The 11,439-nt window shown below is 33.4% G+C and overlaps 1 protein-coding gene across 1 annotated transcript in view; it reads left to right on the top strand.

Moving 5' to 3' along the window:
* Window positions 1-6,755: 6,755 nt before the first annotated feature.
* The window catches only part of LOC110031046 (SPX domain-containing membrane protein OsI_17046-like), a gene marked incomplete at its 3' end in the record, with an annotated part of 27,874 nt that continues 23,190 nt past the window's right edge, over window positions 6,756-11,439 (top strand). The window contains exons 1-3 of the mRNA XM_020734078.1: window positions 6,756-6,910; window positions 7,002-7,114; window positions 9,148-9,222. Coding sequence (XP_020589737.1) covers window positions 9,170-9,222 — 53 coding nt within the window. The remainder of the gene's footprint in view (window positions 6,911-7,001; window positions 7,115-9,147; window positions 9,223-11,439) is intronic.

Raw genomic sequence — 11,439 nt, 5'->3', positions numbered from 1 at the left:
TATATATATATTAATTTTATGTAAATACCATTGAATATGCATGCTACACAATATGTAAATGTTAGTATGCAAAACTACCATTACATATTATTTTTTTTCAATTGGCCCAACGGACAAATTAACTTTACATCCTCTAAAACTACCTTCCCTCTTTTCCGATCATCTCTCTCTTTCTCTCTCTACACGGTTTTTATTATAATATTTTTTTTTTTCAAAATGAGAAGAAATGTGAAATTGATGGTGCGGGAAGTTATTTATAATAAAATTATATTTTTAATTAAATTCAATTAAAGGACATAAATGTAATTATTAAAATTCTTATATATCTAATAAGAAATTATATACAAATTCTATTATATCTTCAAATCTAGGACTCCAAAAATTATAAGAAAATAATCAATAAATTGAAAATAGTGTATGAAATATACTAATAAAAATGATTTATAAAATATATATCTCATGGTTCCAAAAGATTCACTTGTATAAGAAGATACCAATTCCTTGAGAGATATCAATCAAATAAAAATTATTTTATTTTTCTATATATAATGCTCACAAAAATAAATAAAAATATTCTTAAAATAGAGTTGAGAGTGTTCTACAAGATGATGAAAATAATTTGTGAATTAGACTTAAAACAAAAAATAGACAAACTATTTAAATAAAATAATGTTAATTTTAATAAGTCAAAAAATTGTCCAAATAAAAAATATTAAAAATTGACAAATAAATTGGACATAAAATTAGATCTAAAAATTCATAGAAATTTAATAAATATGAAATAAATATGTAAGTCCTAGTGAATTCTAAAATTAGGTACAACATGTACACTAATGTAATATAGAAGCAGTCATCACATAACCGACAAAATATGCCAAAAAGTCAACATCTAATAGGTGTTGGTGGATGGAGGCTCAGCTAATAATCAAATCAAGTGGTTGATACTAATAAATTTGGGCAATCCCTTAATAAGATGAGACCTTAGGAGATTATAACTTTAATCTTTAACAACTAAAATAAAATCAGTCATCGTCTTATCTGATTAATTAGATGTTTTAAGAGATCTTATCATCACAATAGGAAGGAACTTGTTAGGATTAGTTTTGGACCAAACTTGCAAGCCAAATAGGCCCAACAAGTTCTCTTAGGTGTTGACTTCTTTCAAGCTTACATGCACATCTTGAATTGTGCTTTAAAATTAGTTTTTACCCTTTTTCACCCATTTTAACCTCTTTGAATATGGATGTTTAAATGACAAGAGTGCTTATATTTTAGTACATTATGTTCTAAAGTTAACCACTTCTACATTTTTGCCTCCTCTCTTTAAGATAATGAAGATAGAATTGCAACCCTTCTTTTGATTGTTCTTAAAGAAGAAATAGAAGGCAACGACAAAAAGAAAAGCTTTGAAGCCTATAAAAAAATTTTAGTGTAATTCTCAAATTTTGTTTGAACCCTTGATGTGATCTTCAATAACATGTGCATGCTATTATTACAATATATTTGATAGCTATTAAATCAATTACACTAAAAAACAATCTCTTAAGATTCTCTATTATAATTTTATTCTCACGGGTGTCTCTTAATTACATGTCCCTTAAGATTTTATATTGAATATTATTTATCAAAACAAATTTATTCTCCAAATAATATATATCTGCTCTAGCACCCTTGGAACTTCATCCATCTCCTCACAATCAACCTATCTTTACTTTCAAAAATAGAGCTGGCCTATCTTTCCTTACTTACCCCCATTTTATTATTAAACTTTACTCATCACTTTTAAGTCTCACAATTTCTATTTCTAAATAGAATTAATCTAACCATCCTCAATCTACTCAATGGCATTTTCCGGCCACCTCATCCACGATCTTCCAAAATTTTTATCTTCATGGGTAGAATAAGGGTCATCTTGACTACCCTCAATTATGTCCATAATTTTAATGTGTTCTCTCTTCTAAAACCTTTAAATCGTGATTTTTGTATGAACTTTTTATTATGCATCACTTGCTTTCGATAGATCATGCCAATACTATCTCTAAAAGGATAATATTTTTTTTTACTACTCTTAAATACACTTTAGAGGTCATCGTGTTGCTTTGTCATTCAATTTCAAGTTGTACTTTTTTACTGCTAAAAGAACTGTCTCATTCACACTCAATGGCTTCCTTAATCTTTTTAGCATGTCATTTGCCACTTTAATGTCATGTTACATTTGTCTTCTAAGGAACTATCCTAAAAGTAAATCTCATTATATCACAATACTAAGTAGGGATGTCCAAAATTGGCCTGACTCGCCAACTTGACCCTAACCATACCAAAAAGTCATGGTTTGGTTGGGTCCGGTTCGGATTAAAAATCATAACCCATTTAATTTCTCTAGTTAGGTTCAGGCTGACTCGCCATCCCAAAAATGATCACAAAATTGGCCCACCGACCCTAAATTAACTCGAAATCACCCGTCAACTCAGATTTGATCCAAGATTGACTCAAAATTGACTCAATTTTAACCTGAGTAGTTGTTTCTCCTTATATTAAATGGGTTATACGAGTTGGGTTTGAGTTCGCAGGTTGAGGGCATATCGTTTTCAGGTGGGATTTTTTATCTATAGTTTAACATTCGAGTCGGATTTAGGTCAAGTAGTTTCAGGTCAGTTCAATTGTGGGTCAGACCCGAATACTACCCGTTAACCCGATTTGACACCCCATTCCTAAGGATACTTATTACAAATAACTTTCACTTGTTTTGTAGTATGCCTTCCCCAAACTCGTGAAATGACGACAATTACTAGCTCACTTCTACTTCTAACAGGAATTGCCTCAATTATTTCTTGCCCAATTTTGTAATCTTTTGTATTTTTTATAAAAGTATCTATCCTCTATCCATTTTATATTTCTCTAATTATTTGTAGCCTGGACAATCAATATATGTCACTATTGAGATTTGACTTCTAGCACATAATAATATTAGTATCAGCAAATCAAATTAAACAGATTTCCTAAATTATCAACAAACACATGAAAGAGGGTAGCACGAGAAACTCGTCTCCATCCTCAGACATGTGATAAATAATTATGTATTTTGTATTGTGTGTAAACACTACAACGTTAGCTTTTCCTCGAAGGAATAAAAAAACGGATTTGATATACTAAAATGGCAAAGTATTGTTCATCCTCAGACATGTCACCAAGGTCGTGTTAAGATTAGGTAATATTTATGAGCGAAAAAAAGGGACTTTTAGAGACATACCCCACCCATTTTATATATGTTTACATATCTAAGACCTAAATTTTATCTCTTACATTTATTTCAACCCAATGTTTGATATCATATCAAAAGTATTGCTATTTTAATTTTTAAAAACTGAAATAGAACTTTTCATATATAGATAAGACGATATATATAAATAGATATGATGAATTCAAATATGTCTGGAAGACAAACCTAAGGAATAAACACAAACTTTTAAACTACTTTATTTTTCACTCCTAATCACTTCACACCAGGTATAAATGAAAGTGCACGTATCACTCAAGTAATATAAGACTATCCTGATGTCCCGAGTATCGAATCCATTGGGAAGTTTGTTAATTTGATGGACTTGAACTAGGCTCAAGCTGAATCTAGAAAGTCTTAGCTAGGAAATAGGTTCGATTTTAAGCGAGCTACGAAATTTTACTAAACTTATGAGTTAACCATTTAGTTATGTAAACCAAACTAAGTTAAGCAAAATGTTCAAACTAATCGCGCTAAACTAAATTAAGCTGGAAGTTCAAGCTAATTAGACGTTCCCTCCTTTTGTAATAAGATTAATATGTAGTGTAAGCTCAATTAAAATAGAATCTTTAAGTAAAATCTGTGACAAATAGGAGCATCCCCATTTTTTACCTTTTTACAAGTGCATAAAGAATCTAGGTTAACATACGATAAGTTTCTGCTTGTCACCCTAGAAACCTCCTAGTTATCCTTGTTAAAATCATCTCCCTATCTATTTGCACTAGCCTAAGGTTTACTTTTCCTTCACCCTAAAGGTTAGTGTAATATTCAGTAGTTGTTAAAAGCCATAGCCCTCTCGGATTTTTTTAGTTCACTACAAATTTTTACATTACAAATGACAAATTTGCAAAGTAAATGAAGTACAAATGAAATACCATCACATTCATTAAAGTAACAATATTCTACTTTAAATTAAACCCTACAAATGTTGCTAATCCATTTTAAAAGAAAGGAAGCAAAAAAAATTACTCAAACTTCATGGAGAAAACCGCAATACTCAATATCTTATATTATAGCACAATCAATTTCTAAGGAAAACATCAATACAAGATAATAAAATACAAGAACTTGTCTCATTTCCTGAGAAAATGAAGAAAAGATCCACCAAACAGTGCTCTCCTTGCAATCTCACAACGAATCCTTGCAATTCAAGAAAACAGGAAAAACAATGAAAAGCTCTAACTTTTTTCTTGAAATCCCTACACTTTATCTCCTTCCTTGAACTCTTCAATACTTCCTCCTGGTGTCTAAGGAGTTTCTCCCCCAAACAATCTTTGATTTCGTGCTTAAAACTGCTGAAAAACTGCTCTGGGTAATTATGGCACCTAGGTGCCACTGGCTATGTGCCAATATGTAGAGCCTAGGCGGCACCTCCTCCTTTGGCTGGGAACAAAAACTGACACCCATGCTCCAATATGTGGTGCCTAGGCGTCACTTTCTCTAGAATCCTTACGAAGTGTGGCGCCTAAGTGTCAAGATCTGACACCATGACACCATGGAATGGTGCCTAGGTGCAAAAAACTGGCGTATATGCGCTAGTTCAGCTTCAAGCTCCATTTCTCTAATTGCTCCGTCTTCGCTCCCGTTTGCTCCAATTGATTAACCTGTTATATCTACAATAAAAAACATGACGCCTATGCGTTAGGTCCCTGATGCCAAGGCGACGTCCCCAGGTGCCCACTTTCTGTGTCCTTGGGTTCGAGACGCTGTTTTGGAGCTGATTTCAGATGCCTAGGTGCCGAGGGTCTGACGCTTATGTGTTGGGTCTGACGCTTAGGTGCTAGGTAGCTGGAGCCTACTTTTTGGCTCCCCAGGTTGAAAACTACATTTTGAGGTGGTTTAGGCGCCTACTTTCTAGGGGACCGACGTCTAGGCATCAGGAGGCTAGCAACTACTTTTCATGATCTTAGTTTAAATATCCCAGGAGGTGCTCTCCAAGCACCTAATAATGGCGCCTAGGCACCCGTCTAGCTTGAAAAACCCTGACTTTCATGTAGATCATCAGACAGAGGGTTTCTTCGATCAGTAAGCTACGAAAGCTTACATATGACTAAAATATAGGCTTGTGAATTCAAAAAAGAGAATTTTATAGGTCATTCTTCAAAGAACTAACACCGATGGACACCCAAAACTATAGCATGGGCAGAATGCCTTAAACCCTAACTTTCTCAAGATGTGCGTAGAAGGCTTCAAGACTTCCCTTGACTACGAGAGGCTCCTTATGAATATTTCATGGTCTTTAAAAACTAGAATGGACATAAAAAATGTCCCATATCATTACTAATGCTATTCATTGATGATTTTTTTCTCGGGGAAGGATGAATCATCGTGAACGCTAGTTTGTGCCCCTAAAATGTACCTGGAGGTCTAGATGGATGTATTGAACTATGAGATTCTATGAGTGAATAGTAAATAATCCCAAGTAATTCAAGTGGACATCCTACAAATCTGATATCAAAAATTTGTGCCAATAGTAACCGAGCTATACGCTCTTTTATCTTATAACTAAAATACCTTATGATGCTCGCATAAAAGCAGAGGCAAACATGCAATTATATACTTTATACCCCATGCCTATAAATATGGGGGCATTTCTACAATAAGGTTTAATCAGTCATTTATAAATTAATTAGTTATTTATTGTGCACTCTCATCATCCTTTCTCTCTCTCTCTCCAGTTATATACTCTATTTCTAGGGTGTGATTCATAAGACAAATCAAGATTCAACATCTTGAAAGATACAATGAGTGTAGAGCATGTCACCACTAAGAAAGGAGCAAAAAAAGAAGAAGAAAATCACCAGAGAGACATATCGAACATGGAGTACACAAGAGAGTTTGTGTAGTAACATAACATGAGTTAAGCGACCAAATATTGGGCCAATTGTTAGAGGCCATCAGAGAAGCAGTAGCAGAGAGAAGGGAACTAAACCCTTAGGAGGAACCAATGCCAAACTGTTGGAGGGTATTGTCGCCTGAAGAAGGAGCAAAAGTTCCCTAGTACCAGAATAGTGTTGGGTCAACATTGATAGATAAACAACGTTTCGAGAGCGTTGAGAACTTCAGCTAACCAAAAGAATGCATTCTCTCAGCAGATTTTAGATAAACAAAATTTCCTTTTTACATTTAAACTGCCCAAATCTTTGACAATGGCCTCAAAAATAGAAGAATTCTAGGGACATTTACATGCATCACACCAATTATTATGTATTTACATATCTAACACCTAAATTTTATTTTGTTTATTTATATAAATAATTCTTCAATATCACATCAAAGATATTGCTATTTTAATTTCTAAAATATGAATTTTTTCATGAATTTTAATACAAAATATTATAAAAATATTATTTATTTCATGAGTCGACCTTAGAAGGTTAGTTATATTTGACCCACTTGTTTAAAGAAACGAACTCGAGATAGACAAATGCAAATTGCAAGCACTGTTTCCCGGGCAATCACTCCCTCGTCTACTACCAAACCCGAAACGAATCACTTCCCACGACACTAATAACTATAAATACGTGGGTTGCCTGCTCGTGGTCTCGACCGCATCAGCCGGACATTCTCCTCGGAGATATTCTCTGAGCCCTTTAATGTTGGATCGCAGCTGCGGTTTGGAGCCAGGATTTGGTATAAAGCATCTCTCTCTTTCTCTCTCGTCTCCATCCTTGTCGTTTGCTTTTCCTGGGTTCAGTTGACCACTTTCTTGAATGAGCTACAGACCACAGTTCTTGAATGAGCTATAGACTACCGTTCGGAAGCCGTTTCTGTTTGTTGATGATCATCTAAGGATCCTTAGGAACGAAGGGTGGTTTCTGTCTGTGATTTTCTCAGGTAATGGGTTTGTTTTATCTTTTTGTACATATGCACTTAGATATAAGTTGAGTTGTTACTTAGTGTATGCGCGTTCCTTTTGTACTTTTTGTTTTATTTGATTATGGATCAATATTAGATGGATGGCATTTCAGTGTTCCCTACTCTGTAACTTTTGATCCACTTGAAAGTTTCTCTTTCCAAGTAGTATGCATTTCGATGGAGTTATCAAGAACAAGAGGTTTCTGATCTGTTTGTACGTAGAAACCGCAGTGTGTGGTCAGTCGATTGAGGCTTTCTGTTGGTTAATTAGAAGTTGAGAGGCTTGCTTTTTTAGTTACTTAATTGGCTTTTAGGTTCTCCGGACCTTTTTTTCCTCTTCTTCTTTTCGTGCTGCTTTGGTAAATTTATGAGGATTAATTTCGTATATATGGAGCCCAACATTTTCTTATTTCGAAGTCTGGCTCCTATTTATCAATGAGTTTACTTGAATCTGATTGTGGAACTTGCATTTGTGCTTGTCCACAGTTACCAGGGCAAACAATAAATGCCCAGTCTGGAGGACAGCGACAAATCATGATTTTAAATCCGATTCTAGCTGCTGACCTCGAAATAAATATGGTTTCAGCTAATTAACTATTTGATTTCTTAGAGTTTACTTTGTTTTATACTGAGTTAATTTTGAAGGTTTATACAGGGTGAATCTTTGATTTGGAGATTTATCATGCTAAAGCTCTCGCAATGCTGATGTCGTTTTTAATGCACAAAGCCTTTTTGTTTTATTACTCTACCATATTAATTTAAGTAGAATTTCATGCTTATTTCTTTGCTTGAATGAAACAATTATGAGATATTGTGCTCTTGGATTAATTAAACTTAGGAAACTAGTTAGGCAGGCTTCATCTAAGTGATTCTCTTACTAGTTAGGCAGCATTTATCACAATTTTAGCTCTCATTTTATAATAATGACCCCATTGTTGCCAAATTTACTTTTGAAGTGTATGGATTGATGCTTCGATATGTCCATGCATTTGCACATACTTGCAATGAGTTACATACTTTCACCAAAAAACGAAAAATAAAAAAAGAAAAAAGTATTAAATGTTGTTGATGAAAAGGTGGTATTAGGAAGACCGCACCGGTCTTTTGCAACAACAATCAAATGAGTACTAATATTCTAAGTTATTTACTTTTTTTTCTTCGTTTTAGTGTTTGTTTTGGATCCATATTTAAATAAATAAGTTTGAATGAATTTCTTAGATTTGTCAAGTTCATAAGTCTGAAATTAGTTATCACTCAGTGGGTACTTGACTAATAGATGCAATGCATGTGGCCCAAGCATGGGAGACAAAACACAATTTTTATATGCGGAAATTTACTTGAAGCTTTCAATTGATAACTCTAATTGGTCTCCTTATGACCCTTTGATAAACATTGATAAAACGCTCATATTGATGAGATGCCTTTGAAGTTCATTCACTCGCCACTCACTTTGTAATAAATTGTGGAGCCAACTTTTATCCTATGAAGGTAAACACACAAAAAGGTTTACAATATATAAGACTTATTTTACTAAGCTTGTTTGGGGAATTTTTTTATATTTCTAGTTATCTTAGTTTTCATTTATTTATTTTTAATAAAGAGTGGGGAACTATCTTCATGTTAAATTCGAAGAATTAGGATTGTAAAACTTGACAATCAAACCATAGTGAAAACAATAGGACCTAGCCATCGATTGGGTGAGCTTGCATATAATTCTTAGCATGTTTTTTGTGTTGATCCTCTTTTTTGTTTTCTGTTTTTTTCCCCATTAGCGATTGAATTGCGTTTCACCTATTTCTAATACTTTACATTTTCTGATTTAATGTTCTTGAAAAGAAAGTTGTGTTTAGTTCTAAAAGATGAACTGCTCAAGAGAATAACATACCACTCTTTTTTTTAACTTGAAATTTGTTACTTTTTTTGGCACAATTAATTGATTGCTAATTACTTTGTATATAATTTAATTTTGTAATATTTCTCCATTATTTCTTTGACTATTTTGCTGGTTTCAGTTTTATAACTCCAAAAGCAAAGATGGTGAACTTTGGGAAACGGTTGATGGCTGAACAAATCCCAGAATGGAAAAGGTTTGGTCCTTTATTTTTTTTTTTAATTTGAGACTTTGCATAAATTTTGTACTTTTTACCTTCTCACTTTGATCATATAGTTGAAAAGATTGACTATGAGGTTTGCAGAGGTTTATTTTGATCTCATTGCCATCTGGCGAAAGAAACTACATTGATTTTCATAGAAAGTAATTTTTGTTGTCTTTTTGTCTACATTTCTCTTTTAATTTTTACAAAGTTTAATACGAAATGAAAATTGGGCAAAAGAAAATTGTGCTGATTGTTGCTGTTAATCTAGATTTTAGTTCTTCAAAGTCTGTCAAATGTCAGCCATTGCTACCTGGTCTTGCCTGTTAAATGGGAAATTGATGCTAGAATTAAGGCGAATAATCAATTGCGGTTTCAATTTTGGTTCAAAATTGGAAGTTTCAGTTCCACCAATTTTGACACTTCAATGTTCAAAGTTATTGTACCGTTCAATCACTTTTATCTTTGGGAAGATTCAACGAAAAATAAAAATGTTTGTATTCATGATGACCATTTTGATAAAATTTTAGTATAAACCTTTTAAAGACCTTAAATATAGGAAAATATTTGCTTTATTTAATTAGAAAAACGAAAGTCATATAATGTAATCTCTAAAAATTATTATAGTAATCTGCTTGTAAATAGTTACAAATGTTAGATAGTTTTACTTCAATTCTTTTTAAAAATCATGATATGATTTACTTAGATGATTGTACATGTAAATGTATGGAGCAAAACCAGATTTTGTGTTGTGAAAAACGACGACAATGAAGCGAAAAATTAGAACGAGAAAATTTGCACGTAGAAAAAAATACCAGAGCGACACACGGATTTACGTGGTTCGACAAGTTTGCCTACGTCCACTGAGCTGTAGAGGATTTTATTTCTTCGAGAAATTACACCGTCGAGCGCCTCGACGTTTATAAGAAAATCTCTATTTTCTTCTCTCCCTTCCTCTCTTTATCTCTTCCTCTCGTTCTCTTAGCTCTCAAGATGACTTGACTTGGTATTGTTTGGCTTGCATTTCCTTTAAACCAAAAGAGACTATTTATAGAAACTATGACAGCGGTAGGTGGGAGGTAGGTGAGCGGTAGGTGGGATGTGGTAGGTGAGCGGTAGGTGGGCGTGGTAAGTGAGCGGTAGGTGACTTACTTAATTAAGAAGCTAATTAAAGTCGATGGACCGGGTCTCCACATTACCCAACATTTTGTTCTTTGGTGTGTAATGATGCATCAAGAGGTAGCTACCAGTGGCTAATGAGCTCATCAAATTGTCATATGCCATGTACTTATCAAATTGAGCTGGTCTTGACTTTCACTAGAACTATGTACGTTAGTGCGACCATATGCATCATATTTGTTAGCACCAGCAAGATAACCATAATCTCTTGCATATTTATCATTAAACTCATTTACTTTAAAGAGAATCCCTTTATAATCCTCTCTTTCATATATTTTATCTGTATAATTCAAGTCCAATGTTTCATGGGTTTTAAGGAATGAGTATCACACCCATTATCAATTTTTCTCCTCCATTACAAGTATTACAAGCCCTCTCCCCCCTTGTCTTTCTTGTCTCTTCATCGTCATTTCACATCTGTCGAATTGAGTAAGTTCAAAAAATATATTTATTGTAAAATTCATGGGAGATTAATTTTTTTTATTCTGGTAGTTTTTATGCTATATTTAGATTCATGGAATCATCTTATTATTTGACCAAAAATTGAAGTAAAAATATGTTGTTAACTTCAATTGGATAGGCGACCCTTTTCTATAATAGTATTCAGCCTAAATTGATCCAAATGTAGCCTAGGTTAATCAGGTTTAACTAATGACTTTCAATATATTTATTTACGGTTTCATGTGATTGAGTTTTGATTAAATTAGATCTCACCATTCCTCACATCCTCATCATGACTAGAATATTTTCTTGACATTTGTACTTTAATTTTTAATAGCCTATTGCATCTGCCACTCTCTATTCTCATATTCTTTTCATGATTTGAGTTTAGGAAATTATTGTGCACCCAGTGTTATTGTCGAGGAATTAAGACAAAAAAAAACTTAAGAATCATCAAAATCAAGAAGAAACACAAAGATTTAATGAAGTTCGGCAATTTACCTACATCCTCGGGAGCAGAGCGGCGGCTTCTTTAGATTTCACGAAAAAGAGTACAAATCCCCTTTAGGATTACAATACAATATATATATA

Source organism: Phalaenopsis equestris, unplaced genomic scaffold, assembly GCF_001263595.1.
Source record: "Phalaenopsis equestris unplaced genomic scaffold, ASM126359v1 Scaffold000765, whole genome shotgun sequence".
Taxonomy (NCBI): Eukaryota; Viridiplantae; Streptophyta; class Magnoliopsida; order Asparagales; family Orchidaceae; genus Phalaenopsis; species Phalaenopsis equestris.
The sequence above is the reverse complement of the archived record's forward strand: the minus strand, read 5'-3'. Positions and strand labels throughout refer to the sequence as shown.